The sequence below is a fragment of the Sus scrofa genome, chromosome 14, assembly GCF_000003025.6.
Source record: "Sus scrofa isolate TJ Tabasco breed Duroc chromosome 14, Sscrofa11.1, whole genome shotgun sequence".
In the NCBI taxonomy this organism is placed as follows: Eukaryota; Metazoa; Chordata; class Mammalia; order Artiodactyla; family Suidae; genus Sus; species Sus scrofa.
The window spans coordinates 90872915-90891898 of record NC_010456.5 but is presented as its reverse complement, the minus strand read 5'-3'; the positions used below and the strand labels follow the sequence as shown (position 1 = coordinate 90891898).

General features: G+C 46.2%; 1 protein-coding gene across 1 annotated transcript in view; it reads left to right on the top strand.

Annotated features, from left to right (window-relative positions):
- The window catches only part of ALOX5 (arachidonate 5-lipoxygenase), a 47876-nt gene that overhangs the window by 15186 nt on the left and 13706 nt on the right, over window positions 1-18984 (top strand). The window contains 1 exon segment of the mRNA XM_021072736.1: window positions 9915-10037. Coding sequence (XP_020928395.1) covers window positions 9915-10037 — 123 coding nt within the window.

Sequence of the window (18984 nt, the reverse complement as noted above, 5' to 3'; positions counted from 1 at the left end):
ATAGACAAATTGATGTCATCCAATTTTAAAACTTTTGTGCTTCAAAAATACCATCCAGAAAGTGAAAAAAACAACCCACGGAATGGGATAAAACATTTGCAAATCATGATCCCTGATGATGGTCTTAGATCTAGAACATATGTAAAAACTATCACAGCTCAATAATAAAAGACAAATGATCTGATTTAAAAATGTGGCGAGCGGGTTAAGATCTGGCATTGTTGCAGCTGTGGTGTAAGCCACAGCTGTGGCTCAGATTCAGTCCCTGGCCTGGGAATTTCCATATGCCGTGGGTGCAGCCAAAATACATACATACATAAACAAATAAACAAACAAATGAACAAGGGCCTGAATAGACATTTTTCCGAGGAAGATGTATAAATGACCAATAAGCACATGAAAAGATGTTCAGCATCATTCATCATAGCAACACCACAATGAGATATCACTTCACACTCACTAGGATGGCTAGAATCAAAAAGTCAAATAATCACAAGTGGTGGTGAGGATGTGGAGAAGTCAGAACCCTCTTACACTACTGGTGGGAATGTGAAATGGTACAGCTGCCTTGGAAAACAGTCTGATAGTTCCTCAGACAACTAAACAGAGAGTAACCATACAATCCAGTAATGCCATACCTAGGCATATACTCAAGAGAAATGAAAACCTATGTCCACACAAAAATACCTGAGCATGAATGTTATATTTTTAGCAGCATTACCCATAAAACACTCAAGAGGTGAACACAACCTCAATGTTTTTGAACTTATGGATGTCAGGGGTATATCTATATAACAGAATATATTTTGGCCATAAATAGGAATGAATACACACTTCTCCAGAGAAGATATTTGAATGCCCAATAAGCACGTGAAAAGATGCTCAAAACCATTAGTCATCAGGGAAATGCAAATTGGAAGTTCAATGAAATACCACTTTACAAACACTAAGATGGCTGGAATGTAAAAACAAGTAAACAGGGAACTGTATTCAATATTTTGTAATAAACTACAAAGGAAAAGACTCAGGAAAATAGACAGATAACAAGCTCTGTGAAGCATGTGGGAAAACCAGGACCGTCATACACTGCTGGTAGAATGTAAATTGATACAGCCACTTTGGAAAACAGTTTAGCATGTCTACTCCTAGTATCTACACAAGAGTAATGAAATCATATTTTATCCAAAAAAACCTTGCATACAAATATTTATTAAAAACATTATTCATAAGAGCCAAAAGGTGGAAACAACCTAAATTCCATTAATTGATGAATAGATAAATAAAATGCCTTATATCAATACAATGGAATATTATTTGGAGCTAAAAAGGAATGAACTACAGATACATGATAAACCACGGATAAACCTCAAAAACATTATGCTAAATGCAAAGGTCATTTATAAAAGGCTACATGTTGTGTGATTCTATTTATACGAAATGTCCAGAACGGGCAAATCTATGAACACACATTAGTAGATTAGTGGTTGCTTAGGGCTGAAAATTGGAGATGGGGAATGCAGAGTGACTATTAATGGGTACAAAGTTTCCTTTGAGGATGAAGATATTCCAAAATTATAGTGACAGTTGCACAACGTTATAAATATACTAAAAATTTAATTTACGGAGTTCCCGTCGTGGCTCAGTGGTTAACGAATCCGACTAGGAACCATGAGGTTGTGGGTTCAATTCCTGGCCTTTCTCAGTGGGTTAAGGATCCAGCGTTGCCATGAGCTATGGTGTAGGTTGCAGATGCGGCTCATATCTGGCGGTGCTGTGGCTGTGGCGTAGGCCGGCGGCTACAGCTGTGATTAGACCCCTGGCCTGAGAACCTCCATATGCCACGGTTCGGCCCTAGAAGAGACAAAAAGACCAAAAAAAAAAAAAATTTACTTTTTGGATTCTTTTAAAGGGTGAATTTTCGGTATGTAAATACAGCTGTTTTTAAAAATGATACATGCTCTTGAAGTTCCCATAATGGCGTAGTGGTTAATGAATCCGACTAGGAACCATGAGTTTGCGGGTTCGGTCCCTGGCCTTGCTCAGTGGGTTAAGGATCCGCACTGCCATGAACTGTGGTGTAGATTGCAGACACGGCTTGGATCCTGAGTTGCTATGGCTCTGGTGTAGGCCAACGGCTAGAGATCCCATTAGACCCCTAGCCTGGGAATCTCCATATGCCATGGGAAGCGGCCCTAGAAAAGGCAAAAAGACAAAAAAAAAAAAAAAAGATACATGCTCTAGAGTGCTCATCTGGAAAAATGGTGGCCAGTGGGTTATACTCAGCCTGCCAATGTGTTTGATAGGTCATTGTGGAGTTCTGAGCAAAGAGAGCTTTTATTCTCCCAGTTTCCCCAGTCCAGTACCTGTCTGTCATCCATATCAAAGCTTCTCTCATTTCCTATTTTGGCCTTTGGAGACATTTGAGTTTGAAGCTCCTTCCAAGGGAAAGGCATGGAAGGCGTCATGCTAAACAGCCAGCCTGGACTGGGGAGGGGGTGTTTTGTGGGGAGAGATGATTGATACACTTTCCATATATCCCTCTACAGTTCAGTTCTTAAAAGGAACATGTAGGGAGTTCCCATCGTGGCTCAGCGGAAATGAAATCTGACTAGTATCCATAAGACACGGTTCAATCCCTGGTCTTGTTCAGTGGGTTAAGGGTCTGGCGTTGCCGTGAGCTGTGGTGTAGGTTGCAGATACAGCTCAGATCTGGCATTGCTGTGGCTGTGGCATAGGTCAGCGGCTATAGCTCCAATTCAACCCCAAGCCTAGGAGCCTCTGTATGCTGCATTTTCAGCCTCAAACAGACAAAAAAAAAAAAAAAAGAAAAAAAAAGTAACATGTAAAATATATCACGTATATTTTCAATCCAGTAAAGCAAGAGAAGGGTAATAATGTAGAAGCAGAAAAATACCTATAATTCTTCCATTTTCACTTTACTTATTGAGGTTATACTGTACATTCAACTTGATAGCTTCCTTTTTTCCCTTAGAAGTGTAGCAGAATCATTTTCCCATATTTAAAAAATCTCATCACAAGCATTATTCTAGTTTTTACGTACTACTTCATTGTATAGATGCACCATACTTAAACAGCAGCCTGACCCGACATTTAGGAGTTTTCTAATTTTTTTTTTATTCTTAAAAACAATGTGAAAACATTTCCACTGAATTTTTGTGCATTGTTAAGTATTTCCTTGGGACAGATGCCCAGAAATGAATTACTAAATCAAATAGCAGAAGTTATTAGTATATATTGACAAACTTCCCTTCAAAAATCTTTAACCAGTTTTCATGATCAGTGTGTGGGAACCCATTTCACTAACACCTGCTTTAACTGGATAGTGTCTTTTATTTTTTAACTTTTCTAATTTGTAAAGGCATCTCTCATTTCTTAGCTCCTTATCCTCTCCTCCCCCAACTCTCAGGGACCCACTGCTGCCCAGTGGTTGAGAAATCCCCACTCAGACTGCTGATTGTCCCAGCCCCAAAATCATCTTTAGCTCTCTCCCCCTTTCCTTCCAAAACTTAGCTTTCCATGAAACAGAGTAAAAAAATAAGAAACAGATCCAGGGAGTTTCCATTGCAGTTCAGCAGATTAAGAACCAGAGTAGTATCCTTGAGGCCCTAAAAAGCAAAAGAAGAGAAAGAAGAGAAAAGGAAGGAAGGAAGGAAGGAAGGAAGGAGGAAGGGAGGGAGGGAGGGAGGGAGAGAAGGAGGGGAGGAAGATAGAAAGGAAGAAAGAAAGAAAGAAACAGATCCACACATGGATACTTAATAGATTACAGAGGCACTGAGGATGCGCAGTGTGGGGCTATTGGGCATCCATCCAAAACAAGCAGAAGGAGAAAAAGATGAGGGAATTGGACTCACATGTTATTCAGAAAACTCATTTCAGGTTGAATAGACTTAAGCCTTAAAGGCAAAACTATAAAACACAGATTCTTTTTCATGACCTCAAGGAAAAAAGATTTTTCCAACCAAACTCAAAATGCACTACCATAAGGGAAAAAATAGGCTTCTCATTCTCAAAGTGAGGGAGTTCTGTTCACAAAACACCACAGAGAGAGTGAGGAGACAGTTCACAGGCTGATGGACCAGAATTATTACTCATGATATAACAAGGACTCCTACAAATCTATAAGAAGACAATTGTCAATTCAGGAGAAAAATGGGCAATGCAGTCACTGCATAAAATATGAGCAGTGAGTGTACAAAAATGTGCTCATCCTAATTTGTAATCAGAGACATAAAAAGTAAGGTCACAATGGGAGTTCCCTGGTGGCCTAGCAGTTAAGGATTGGGCGTTGTCATTGCTGTGGCTTGGGTTTGACCTCTGGCCTGGAAACTTCCACATGTCTCAGGGTAAGCTCACAGTGAACTACTACTGCTGCTACATATGCACACGCACACACACAAGTACGCACACACCCCAAATGGGCAAAACTGAAACAATCCGACAATACCCAAGTGTAAAAGAAGTGTGGAAAAGTGGGAGACTCATGCACTGCTGAAAGGGTATAAATTCACATAACCTCTGTAGAACCCAATCTTCCCAAATCTGATGAAACTGAAGCTACATTATGATCTATGATCCGCAAAGTCTGCTCCTAGATACAAGTCCCTGTGCAGGTGCACCTGGAGATATGTATACAGATGGTCGCGGCGGTATTATTTATGAGAGCCGAAAGTGGAAATCATCCAGTGTCCATCAATGGTAGATGGATAAAAAACTGATCATTCCACCCTGCAAGTAAGAGCAGCAAACTTCTGGTACCCAGAGCAACATGGATGAACCTCACCAGCACAGTACTGAAGAACTTAAGCCAGACACATGTCTGGTCAGTCCACAGGTTTGGAATTATATTGTTTAGGGAAACTGGTATAGCAGTGGTGCCATAAACAATATCAGGAAATCATGATCACAAAAGCGAGGTGATTGGGGGAGGTGGAATGGGCAGGGGTTTGAGGGTACTGGCAATGTTCTGATTTTTGATCTGGATGTTGGTTACACAGATGTTTTGTGCATTTTTATGCGTGCATGAGTATGTGCATATATACATATACATATGTACATATTTATATATTCTATTTCATAATAAAAATTATAAATGAAATTTTTATGGTGTTAGCACCAGAGAGAATAAGCTGATTATACAGTGGGTAATGTGAAGGATCTATGAATTTGTGATTTATTGTAGAATTTTGTGAGTAAGCATCTCAGCTCAGGCACCTTATTGATGTTTTATTTTATTTTATTTTATTTTTTTGTCTTTTTGTTGTTGTTGCTATTTCTTGGGCCGCTCCCGCGGCATATGGAGGTTCCCAGGCTAGGGGTCCAATCAGAGCTGTAGCCACCGGCCTACACCAGAGCCACAGCAACGCGGGACCCGAGCCGCGTCTGCGACCTACACCACAGCTCACAGCAACGCCGGATCGTTAACCCACTGAGCAAGGGCAGGGACCGAACCCGCAACCTCATGGTTCCTAGTCGGATTCGTTAACCACTGCGCCACGACGGGAACTCCCTTATTGATGTTTTAGACCTTTGTGCTTGATGCAGTGCCCAAGGCATTGTCAAGAGCTCTGCACCGCCCCCTCCCATCCTAAAGGTTGGTGTTCATATGCCCCTTTCTCGACTTTCCTACCCCACTTCAGCCACCCGTGGCAAAGTCCCTCCAGTGAGCACTCTCTGTGCTGCTGGCCTTGGAAGGACGGAGTCCTAGATTGTGGTAATGTTAAACAGATTTCAGAGAATCAGGCTAGTTTGTTTCCTGTTAAGAGAGTGGACAGCGAGTCCTATCAGTTCCACTAATTCAGACTAAGACCTTAATGGCTGATAAATTAAATCAGCTCTGCAGGCATGTTGCCTTAACCCAGTATTTTCCAAAGTGTGCCCTGGATCATTGGTCCCAAAACTTTCTCTCCATAGTGAAGTTTGGGAAACTATATTGCATCCCCCCACTTAGAGGTTCCCAATGCACATAAACACTAAAGATTCGGAGAAGTTCTGGGGTAATGGACCCTGGTTTAAAAAAAAAAAAAAGGTTTTAATCCAGTGTTTCCCAAAAGAGCTTGACTCTTAAAGTCCTGCAGAACGAATGCTGTGTGCAGCCTTATCTGGGAAATACCCCTCCCCCAGAGAGAGGTTGGTTCAGTGGTGTGTTTGTTCTACAGAGATGGGACTTTCAGCAGGGTTTAAGGAGATGGGGCAGGGGGTTTTCTGGTGAGATAAATCTAATTGCCATCTTTTCTTCCTCCTACTCATCTGTCCTTTTCAGACCTCTTCCTTTGCTTCCGTTCAGGAAACACTGAACTTGTCACGTCTGCATATTCTTCTAGTTCCTCTTTCACATGGACTCTCAGGCTTCCAGATCACAGCTTGGAAGTCAAGTCACAACTAAGAATAGTTTCCCGTATGTCAGAAGTTGACAAGCCCAGCTGGCTCTCACCACACAACCAGCCAGGGAAGGAGAAGGAGACCCTCACACAGATTGTAACCCAGTGCTCATGTCCGCTCACTGCGACTGCATATTCCTGTGTGGCGGGCACACACACACACACATGATATATGGTGTGATGGATTTTCATCTACATCATTTAATCTAATCATCCTTTGACTTGCTTTTTTCACTTGTTCTGTTTCGAAGAACAACCGGTTGACACAGATAAGTGTTGACCATTCATTGTAGCTTCTGTACAGCGCACTGTCGTGTGACCAACCGCTGTGCCCTCCCACTGCCCCCTGGTGGACGTGTGGGCTGTCTTTACTTTCTGTCCATTACAACTGCCCGGCTGAGAGCCTCCTTACACGGCTGGTCTCCTGGTGCTCCTGTGAAAGAGGTACACTGGGAACATCCCGAGAGTAGACATGCACGTTTGCAGACCACATGTTAAGTTTTCTAAATATCGCCGATTGTTTTCGAAAGGGGTCCTGCCAAGTTTCACCGTAGAGCCATTCCTGAGTGGTTCTCTCCCCACACCATGGACCCACTTCACTCCTTGAGACATCTTCATTCCTGTTAATCTCATGTGTGTGCGTCATCTCACTGTTTCCCTCGCCCTTAAGTTGCCACATAGTTCTCACTTTGCATGAAGGTACCAGAGCTTATTCAGCCATTCTCCTATTGATGGACATTCAGCTTGTTTCCCATTTGTATATTGGGAACATATTTATATTGGGAAATACATTTTGGTGTATTTGGTTTTGGTATTAAAAACAGTGCTGCGATATTCACAATAGCCAGGACATGGAAACAACCCAAATGTCCATCGACAGATGACTGGATTCGGAAGAGTGGTATATATACACAATGGAATACTACTCAGCCATAAAAAAGAATGACATCATGCCATTTGCAGCAACATGGATGGAACTAGAGAATCTCATCCTGAGTGAAATGAGCCAGAAAGACAAAGACAAATACCATATGATATCACTTATAACTGGAATCTAATATCCAGCACAAATGAACATCTCCTCAGAAAAGAAAATCATGGACTTAGAGAAGAGACTTGTGGTTGCCTGATGGGAGGGGGAGGGAGTGGGAGGGATCGGGAGCTTGGGCTTATCAGACACAACCTAGAATAGATTTACAAGGAGATCCTGCTGAATAGCATTGAGAACTATGTCTAGATATTCATGTTGCAACAGAAGAAAGGGTGGGGGAAAAAACTGTAACTGCAATGTATACATCTAAGGATAACCTGACCCCCTTGCTGCACAGTGGGAAAATAAAAAAAAAAAAAAAACAGTGCTGCGAGAAACAACTCTGTACAAACATCTTGATTACTCGTGCTTTAATTACTATCAGATTAATTTCCAGAACTCAAAGTCCTGGATCAACTAAGCATTTTTCATTTTAAGAAATACCGACAAAATTCCCTTCCCAAAATTTTATAGCAATTTTCAATCCTACCAATGGTATATGAAAATATCCTGTTACCCATACCTTCTCCAATATCTGATGACATTGATCTCGTAAATACCTGGCAGTCCAGGAGTTCCCATCGTGGTGCAAGGGAAACGAATCCGACTAGGAACCATGAGGTTACAGGTTCAAAATCTGGCTCACTCAGTGGGTTAAGGATCTGGTGTTGCCATGAGCTGTGGTGTAGGTCGCAGGGGCGGTTCAGATCTGGCGTTGCTGTGGCTGTGGTGTAGGCCGGCAGCTGTAGCTCCCATTCGACCCCTAGCCTGAGAACCTCCAGATGCCGCAAGTGCGGCCTAAAAAGCCAAAAAAGAAAAGAAATACTGACAAAATTCCCTTCCCAAAATTTTATAGCAATTTTCAATCCCACTAATGGTATATGAAAATATCCTGTTACCCATACCTTTGCTAATACCTGATGACATTGATCTTGTAACTACTTGGCAGTCCAAAAATCCTTAAGTGAAACCCTGTGGCTCACCACATGCCCCTGACTGCTGGTAAATGAAGCCTCTCTGCATTGCTTCTTCTTTGACTTGCCTATTTATGTGATTTATTTTTCTGTGGATTTATTATTAACCTAAAGGATCTCTTTATATATTAGGATAGTATCCCTTTGTTATATGTATAGTGTGTATCATTTGTCTTCTGTTGCTTTTTTCACAGTTTTTACTTCTTTATTCTCTTAACTTACGTATTCTTTTTCCTCTGTGACTTTCGGGTTTCCTGCTTTGCTTAAGAAGTCCCTCCCCACCCCTGTGTTGCATAAATACTTGTATTTTTGTCTAATATTTCCATAATTTTGTTTTTAACTTTAAGCTTTTAATTCATGTGCTGTGTATTTTTATATGTGAAGTGTATGGGTTAAATGCCCCTGGTATCATTCATTATAGAATAAGTTTCTTCCTACTGCTTTGGGATTTCACCCACAGCACAGAGAGCTGTCATAGGGCGGCAGCCACTTGCATGGGCTCTGAAGCCAGTGCCTGGGCTCAGCCTATACTTTCTGCCACTTACTCCTTGTCCTGTGCAAGTTGTTTATCTCTCTGTGCCTCAATTCCCTCATCTGTAAAATGAGGGAAATAATTGTACTACCTCATAGAGTTTTTTGATAGAAATATATAGTTAAACCATGAGCACACATTGGATAGTATTTGATAAGCTAGTTTTGTATTATATTCACATTGTCATTTTGGCTCTGTTTTTCTTAATCCACAGCCCAGTGCCATCTTTTGGTGATCAGAACTTTCTAATAAATCTTAATAGCTGTATTGTTATTTCACTATTCTTTTTAAAGTTTTCCATAATGAGATCTGCCTTGGGAGTTCCCTGATGGCCTAGCAGTTAAGGATTCGGTGTTGTCACTGGTGTGGCCCAGGTTTGATCCTTCACCCAGGAACTCCCATATGCCACAGATGAGGCCAAGAAAATAAAAATTGCTTTGAATTACATATAAATGTGTCCTGTATGGCATTTTAATGATAGTTCATCTTTCCACCCATTTAGATCTTGTGTGATATCCTTCAGTAGAATGTCTAGTTTTCTTCATGACATTCTTTCACTTTTCCTGTTACTTTATACCAAGGGAAACTGTGTTTTTACCATTCTAAGTGGGGTGTTTTTTCTGTTTATAAATGAATTGCTGGATAATGCCCTTGAATGTCACCTCAAATAAATGAGTTCTCTGATGCTCTCTGTATGCACCACTGCACACCGACCATTCGCCACCCCTCTGCTGTAAGCCCAGCCTTGGGTTTAGGGGACCTCAGACCTCCCATTGTGATGTTCAAGGCACAGCAAGCTGGGGGCTACCAGACCTTGGGAGGCATCCCCAGTACCTCACCAGGCACATGCTCAGCTATTGCAACGTGATGACTTGATGGCGGGCACATCCTTGGACCACACAGGCAGCTTTCTGCCTGAGGGGCTGACCCACAGGCCAGGCATTTAACCCGGTTTTCTTCTCCTTCTTTTTCATGCTTAGATGGATGGAGTGGAACCCTGGCTTCCCCTTGAGTATTGATGCCAAATGCCACAGGGATTTACCCCGAGATATCCAGTTTGATAGTGAGAAAGGAGTGGACTTTGTTCTGAACTACTCAAAAGCGTAAGTGTATGAAAACTCAAGGATGCTGGGCAGCCCCCGAGCTGCTGGGACCAGAGCACATCGTCAGGACCTGGGGCTGGGCAGTCAGCTCAGCAGAGCAACTCTTCCCAAATTGTTTGAGGGTGTCTTGGCCATAGCCTGGACCCTTAATGCACAATCACAGGAGCCTGTATCTGAGCAGAATTACAACCTGGAGGACTCCAGACACCAGATGTAGCTATGTTTTCAGCCCAGAGTGGAGGTCTTTACTTGCAGCACCCCATCCCCACCCTCAGCTCGTCCCCTCTTGGGCCAATGCAGGTGTAGACAGTAATAAGGCCAAGAGGCCTGTGTTGATGGCCCACATGCCTCCCCGTCCATCTGTCACAACTGCGCCAGGAGGTGGGCACAGTTCTTATCCCATTCTGCAGTTGAGGAATCTGGGGAATGAGGAAATCAAATGTCTTACCAGTAGCCCTGATAATAAATGGCAGAGACCAGAGTTCTGTGCTCTTCTTGGTGGTTGAATTATAGCACGGTTTTCAAAGACTACCTAGGTGCTTGTTACCAACCTGGAGCCCCAGCCACATCCTGCGGGCTAGTGGAGGGGCCTTTGACTGTGTACACTGACACTTTGGGGAATTCTCACAATCATGCAAATCTGGAAAACCCTAAATCAGTGGTTCTACAACCTGACCAAGCCTTGGACTGCCCTGAGAAGCTTCATCACCTCCCAGTGACAGCCCCCTACTGCCACCTCTGCCAGGGTGAAGGTCTCCTGGGAGTGCCTGGCCTTGAGATGGTATAACCAGGAGGCAGACATATAGGGAAGCACGGGCCAGTCAGTCTCTGTGGCAGCATTTGCTCAGGTGCACAGCTGCTCCCCTTAAGAAGGTGCCTCCTTTGGTCAAAGTTTCATAAAGGGTGGGAGGCTACACCCCCAGGATTTCCTGACATTTGAAGAGAACCCGCCACACACACACACACACACACACACACACACACACACACACACACAGCCTCACAATCAGACACCGCAGGAATCCCTTCACATCCAGAGACCAGATGCCCTCATCTCCCTGAGCTGCGTCTGAGTGAGAGGGAGGAAGTAGGAAAAGCCTGACAGTTATCAAGCCTCTACTAAGTGCTAGGCTCTAGGTGGGGGTGCTTCTACATAGAACTGTCAGCTTTAACCTTCACAGCAACCCTGGGAAGTAGGTACTGTTCTTCACCATTTCCAGGTGAGTAAACTGAGGCTCCACTGGGTCCAAGTCAAGGAATTTGTCTGAGGTCATTTAGGTAAAAATGGGCAAAACCAGAATTTGAATCCAGGTCTGTTAGGGTCCAAAGCTGAGGATTTTTTTTTTTTCCTCTGCTACTATCGAGATCAAATGGAGAGAAAAATTAAAACCAATCACTGGATTAGTGATACAGCAGTACCCAGCAGCAGGCTCCTTGGAGACATCAGGGTGATTAAATGTCCCACTTCCCACCCAGGATGGACATTGTTAGTCAAAGGCACGTGCTTTAGTAGAGAGAGCCCAGACCTGGATGGAACAAGCAGGACAGAAGGCCCTTGTGAAAGGGACAGTTTGGAGAAAAAAAGGATAATGATAGAGAAGCAGTGAGGTCAAAGGAGAAGATACTGCTTTGGGGAGTAGTGCCACCTCTGCTTAGCGATGGTGGAGGGATGGATAGTGGGTAGAAGGTGCTGGGAGGGCTAGACAGATGGTGAGTGGAGGTATAGCTGGATGGAGGAGAGATGGAGCATGGTGAGAAGTAGAGAAGAGACACAGCCCCTGCATTTGAGGAGGATGCAGCCTGAGCCAAGGGGACTGGACCTCAGGGAAGCATCCCAGAGAGTCCCTACCCCGGAGATGAGGGGCCCATGGGAGAGGGCTCTGGGCTGGTGGAAGGTGAACCTGGGAGAGATGGCTAACCTCTCTGATCCTTGGTGTCTTTATCTGAAGAATGAGACCATAGCTCCCACTTGAGGTTGTGAGAATATTAAAGGACCATCTGTGTCAACCCTGCACAGAGTAGTTTCTTCCTAAATGCACCGTTAGTCCTCATCCATTTCTAGTAATGGGGTCAAGCCAGCCAGCACCCTCTTCTCCACCATCACCTACTGAGCCTCAGATATGCTCCTGCCCTCTGGGGCTCATAGAGGGACCATCACTCTGTCTGCTGTTATCTCATGGGGTCCAGGAGGGCTTCACGGCAGAAGGGCACATGGCCTGGCCTTGCAGCTGGTGGGACAGACAGGTGGAGGCCTGGAGAAGCAGAGCGAGGATGCTGTGGCAGAGAGGGCATCACACACAAAGGTTGGGTGTTGTGAAATGTCCTGGTCTCATCAAAAGAGCAGCAGCTGGAGTTCCCATCATGGTGCAGTGGAAGCAAATATGACTAATATCCATGAGGATGCAGGTTCGATCCCTGGCCTTGTGCAGTGGATTAAGGATCCAGCATTGTCATGAACTGTGGTGTAGGTCACAGACGTGGCTCAGATCTGGCGTTGCTCTGGCTGTGGTGTAGGCCAGCAGCTACAGCTCCGATGCAACCCCTAGCCTGGGAACTTCCATCTGCCGCGGGTGTGGCCCTAAAAAGACCAAAAAAAGAAAAAAAAAAAAGGCAGCAGCTTATTTGCTTACTCACCACTCACTGTTTTCAGCCTGGAGCTTTGATTGCAGGAAGTTGGCAAGGCTGGCAAAGTTATGGCCTCTTCAAAGGAAAGTGAGAAAGAGCGCTTCCTTCCCAGTATAAGGGAACAGGGCAGAAATGTGACGGAGGTCTGGGATTGGTGACCAGCCTGGAGCAAAGACCAGGATGCTCAGACCATTACCCACCATGCACTCCTTATCAGAAGAGATTGGGTGGGGCAGCCCTTTGAAGGGTACCCTTCCCCTTGGGGTCTGGGCTTGCAGTGTTTGATAAGAAGCAAGGAGATGTGACAGAAATCAGAGCCGTGTTGCAGAAGCTTGACCTGGCAGCCTCTGAGAGTCAGATGAGCCAGCGCAGAGATGGGGAAGAGGCTGAGCAAAGACAGGGAATAGGAGAGCAGAGAGGACTGCAGGCATGGATGCACTAGGATCCAGCTGGATTTCAGGTCAAAACGGGGAGAGGCTGAGGGGAGAACCCCAGGCACCCTTGACATTGTGCATCTGGCTTGTAGGGAAAGTAGGGTGGCCATTAAAAAGGAAAGCTGGAGGAGTTCCTCCTGTGGCACAGCAGGATCAGCGGCATCTCTTCAGCACCAAGGGTGCAGGTTCAATCCCCAGCCCAGCACAGTGGGTTAAAGGATCAAGTGTTGCTGCAGCTACGATGTAGGTCAAAACTGCAGCTCAGATCTGATCTCTGGCCCTGGCACTCCATATGCTTCGGGATGGCGAAAAATGGGGGAGAAAAAAGTTTGGGGGGTGATGAGACGAGTCCAGTCTTGGAGCAGATTGAGATTGAGAGCCTGTGACCAGTGGGACATGCAGGCTGGGGGTTTAGCGGAGGCTTCAGGGAGCGTTGAGGCCAATCAAGGGTGGGAGCCCGACAAGCAACAGGGGAGAGGGGGTTGAGAGCCGGATAGAGGTTTTGTTGCAGGGAAGGGGGAGGAGTGTGGTCTGAGGGCAGTAACTCCTCCCACCCCTGCTCCCAGCCCCACAGACCTGCCCCCCACTCCTGGTTTGAGGTCAGGCAAAATTACATAAGTGGCAGCTCCTTGAAAGGAGCAGGTGGTGAAGAGAAGGAAACAGCAGGGCCCCGAGTTGAAGGTCAGGAGGAAAGATGGGCTGACAGTGGATGGGGAAGGGTTCCCATGGAGGCAGAAAGAGAGCGAAGCAGTGTGGCAAGGTCTGGGGTGGGGCTCCCTAAGGCAGGGTGGGAACAAGAAGGAGTGAGATGAAGTCACGGGAACAGAGAAGCTGAGGGAGCCTATTCTCCTGACTTTGGAAGCCACAGCCACAAGGGTTTGCTGGAAGATGTCCCCACACCCTCTTACTGCCACCCCAGCTCAGAAACAAGTTGGTTCCCCAGCACCAAAGCACTCATAGGAATAGGATTCTCCCCTTTACTTCACAAGTGCTACCCTAGTCCTCTGATCTTCTTGGAAATTTTTACGGTCATCTCCTCCTTGTCCTATCTGTTCCCTGTCTGTATATCAATCATTTTTACCTCTAGTGAATTCTCTTATAAACTCAGAGGTATCCCATTGGAAAATAAATTTGTAGCAGGAAATGTAGGGGGAAAGAAGAGTCCCACCCAAAAGGCAGACAAACCTGGAAGTGTTTAATTATAGTCACCAAAGTAGCAGGGGTTTTTTTGGTTTAAAATGGGTCATAAAATTATGTTAACACCAAGAGTTCCCATCGTGGCGCAGCAGAAACGAATCTGACTAGGACCCATGAGGACGCAGGTTTGATCCCTTGCCTCACTCTGTGGGTTAAGGATCCGGCGTTTCCATGAGCTGTGCTGTAGGTCAAAGATGCGGCTCAGATCTGGCATTACTATAGCTGGCATTATTAGAAATGCTGTGGCGTAAGCAGGCAGCTACAGCTCGAATTCAGCTCCTAGATTGGGAACCTCCATATGCCATAGATGTGGCCCTAAAAAAAACAAAAAACAACAACAACAACAAAAAAGATATGTTAACACCAATCATAAAGCAGTTTCCTTTAGAAGGGGTTTGTTCTGTAGTCAGATTAGTTTGGAAACCACTGCAATCCCTACAGCAGTGGTTCTCAAATTATAGCTTGCATCAGAATCTCCTGGAAGGCCTGTTAAAATCTGGACTTGTGGACCCACCCCCAGAGTTTCTGATTCAGGAGGTCTAGGATGGGCCTGAGAGTCTGCATTTCTAATAAAGTTCTGGGGGTGTTGATGCTGCTGGTCCATGAGGTTATACTTTCCTGGAAAGAAAAAAAATCAGTTGATCTATTAAAATTATAGTACCAAGTATCAATTCATCTCTAATTACCCTTTAAAAGCAAAAGGTCACCTTATTTAGAGCCTGGTCAGCTGCACTTGTTTCAAACTCTGCGAGAGTTATATGTTTTCTGACCCATGTCCTTCCTATGATACATGGCTGATGCTGCCTAGCTGCTAGAATTGCTGTGATTTAAATGAACTCATGTAGGCAGTGCCACTATGGTGAGGTCTAGCACACTGTGTGTGAGTTCCCTCTTGTTTCTCCATTCTATGTACTTGGGAGGACTTTCTCCTCATTCCAGAGCCCAAAGAAGGAGACTGGCCAGGGAGGTGTCATCTCAGGCTCTGTCATTGCCTGTTTTCTGGCTTTTAGGAGATTCTTCCACTCCCAAGGGATCCGGTCCAGAGGAGCAGCCAGTCCTTTGACAAATGCTTATTGAGCTCCTGGGGGTGGGGACCTGAGATGAATCAAAAGTGGACCCTTGGTCCTGACACCAAGAGGCTTACCATCTAGAGGGGACCAAGCTGTGGACAGCACATCACAATAGCATGTGGTAGATATTCCTTAAGAAAGGAGTACTGGGAACACTTGAGGCAGCGAGGAATCTCTGAGGAGACAGCACCAGGAAAAAAGTTTTCTAAGAGAGAAGCCCAACTTGGGCCTTGAAGGATTCATTGGAGTTCACCATGGTGATTGGAGGAGCAGAGGGGATGGTATTTCAAGGCAGTGAGAATTCCAGGATTGAGGAGGACCAGAGTGGGGGCCTCTGCAGGGAAGTGGTACTGAGTCTGCCAATGCAGGGAACTGGGCAAGGATCTCAGCCTTTACGAGGGTGGAGGTGTAGGATCATGGGGGTTTGAAGCATGAGGTCCATGGGGCTCAGCATTTTAGTGTCAAGAAGAAGGGGGTTGGCTGTCAGATGCTTCAGAGAGATCAGGGGAGTTTAGAGCTGACTTTTTGGATAGAGCCACTAAGAAGTCACCAGTGCCCTGGGTGAGGACATGTGGAGGACAGGGGAGTACATAAAGAGGAACCTATAGGTAAATACTCTTCTGTGAATTGAATGTGAAGGTATAAGGGGGATGAGTGAATTAGACAGAAGGACCTGGGGAAGCAGAGAGCAAAGGGCTGTGCTGTAGCCTGGATTATGAATTTGTCCTCTGGTCCGCCCAGAACACCACAGCCTAAGGCTGCAGACTTTACTGTTAACAGTAAGTGATAATCATAGTACTAATCGCTAACATTTGTTGAACCCCTTTTACATACCAGTGCCTTCTCTATCTCATGTCAGCCCTGTGAGGCAGGGACAATCACTGTGCCCATTTCATGGATGAGGACACTGAGGCACAGAAGGTTAGGGATTTGGCCAATGCCAGGTGGCTAGGAAGAGATTGGGCTGGGATCTTAGGCCAGGCCCTTAACACTCTTTGCTGACCTGCCTCCACTTCAGCTGCCCTCTCTGGCCTCGGCCTGACCTTGCATGTGGACTCCCAGCCCCACCCAGGACTCTTGTGTCCAGGCCCCAGCACAGGAACTGGGGCTCTGAGACCCCCTAGTGGTCTGATGGGGAAACAGCGCCTACCCTGTACCTGGCAGCCCTTCTGCTCTGAAAATCCCTGACAGAAAAAACCCAGAGCCAGGACCTGGCCTGCGTCCCGAGGCTCCCATCATTGAGCTGCTGCCTGTGGAACACTGAAACTCAGGCCAGAGATCACCAGAGGCCTTTCCCCTGAGCCTCCGCCTCTGGGCAGCTTGGTTTCCTCACCACTTCTGGATAATTCTGGCGAGTTTCCTCCAAGCCACCTGCTCTGCCTGGTACAAGGCCCGCCCTCCAGTAAGCCTTGCCACCCATGCCAAAGAGCAAAAGCATGAAATGGGAAATGGAGAAGCTGTAGGAAGAAGGAAAAGGGCTGGGGAAGCAGAGGAAACAGGGGCTCCCGCCTCTGCCAGCATAGGGCCAACAGCTAGTGCCCAGTCCAGGTCAGCCACTCCGTGTGGCTCTTGCCTGGCTGTGTTCTGTTTTTACCTGGCTGTGCCATTTCTTGACCATATAATTACCTGGCTATGTGACCTCAAAAAAAGCCAGGGGCCATCTCTGGCTACAGGTTCCCCTTTGTGTGATAACAGATCTTGAAGTCCCTACTATTCCAGGTGTCTTTAAGCAATATTTTGTATGTAGCAATATTTTGTCTCCAGATATAACTTGCAAATATGTTCCTCCTAACTCCACTTCTTCCGGGATCTGTGGTTTCCTCCGAGTATTGCCAGACCCCACCCTGTTTTTGGTGCCAACCTTCTGTTTTGAAGTCAAAGAGACTCAGCTGGGGGGACCGTGACCTACACGGGGCTGTGACTCACTCCCAGTTCCCCACAAGATGCCGCGGGGTCCAGGACCTCTTTGCAGACCATCTGGTGCTGGGCTTCCTCAGGGCTGGGAGGACCGTAGGCCTAGGAAGGCCTCTCTTCTCCCAGAAATAAGTCCTTTTCCACAGCAGACACTGGAGGTCACAGTGAGGTTTAATCCTCCACCTTAACAAGGGTTTCTGTCCCAGGACATGCAGCCTACAGGGAAGGTAGAGGAGGAGGGCTGGGACACTGGGTGAAGAAGGAGCTAGCATGGCTGGTAGACACTTAGCTGGGAGGCCTGACTAGCAGTGGCGAGGCCGCAACAAATGTGTGTAAAACAAGCATGTGTGTAAAAGCTCTTTCCCCCCCCCCCCCCCCCCCGAGGGTCTGGATAAAAGTGATGATGCTACCAGCCACAGATAGGATTATGCCAGGGTTTTTTCCAGCTCTGAGGTACTGAGCACCTACTGTGTGCAGTCACCACTGCCTAGGCTGTGTTCCACCACATTCCAGGTAGCTGGTTCCTGCAGCTCGCAGAGGTTGCCAGCGTTGTGGTCCCAAGACCCTCCTCAAGAGCAGGATGGCTTCCAGGGACCCCTGGAAGCTGATACAAAGGAGAGAAGCATTTGCTAAATTGAGGCAGGACCCGAAGGGGAGTCTCCAGGTAGGCCCGTGTCATTTTCTACATCAGGTGCCTTTCCCATGCCTGGCTGGGGTGGAGGGGCCCCAGCGTCTCTAGCTTGTGAAACTGACAGTATTAACAGCCTGCACCTAGCCAGAACACAGATTATAACTTGAATCCATGGCCAGGACTCGAACCCAGCCTAAACACAGATTAGGATTTTTATAGGTCTTAAAGGTTTTAAATTAGAATCACTCACCCAGTGTCTGGACTCACTGAGGTTCAGGTTCTTCATGTCTCCGTGCAGAAGGAATTCAGCAAGAGACAAAGTGATAGGCAAGAAATAGATTTATTAAGATAGGACCCTTGTGAGAGATGCAAGCAGGCAGGCACGGAAGCTCTGCCCAGAGGATCCAGTGGGCTACAGTTTTATCATCCAAGGGGAGTGGGGGTTGGAAAAGCCCTCCTCTTGCTTTCTGGAAGTAGTAGCTCCTCCTTAGTATCTGGTAAGTATCTGCAGGAGGGTGGTTCTCAAACTGCTGCCCCTGGTCTGAATCTGAATGCAGGCCTCATCCCATCCCCCACCTAAGAACCTGAGGCAATTCTCAGGCTCCACTAATCAAGCGAGCCTGCCTTGTTCTGATGGCTTTTTTGACCAATTTATTGACTTACAGCGATCTCCCAATGTCTCCTAAGTTTCCCTCGTTATCTGTGGTCCTATACTGGGACTTCTAAAAATACCTGTGTCTACTCCATCCCTATCAGGCCTATGCCGTTTTCTGCATCAGGTGCTTTTCCCATGCCTGGCAGGGCTGGAGGGAGCCCAGCATCTCCAGCTTGTGTGCTGAGTTCCCATCTTTGGTCAGTGGAGCTTGCTGCCTTTGTGCATGCTGACGGGTGGCACCCCTGGGATGCTGTACAAAGCCCTCTGTCCCTGTCAGCTTTGTACTTTATCTGCTGTCAGTGCTGCAGAGGGGGCATTACAGAGCCTAGCCTGGGGGAAGGGATAGCTTCATAAGATCAAAGGAGGAGTGGGGTTCACCAGGCAAGCCCTCCAGATACACTCACCCCATATGCTCAGGAGG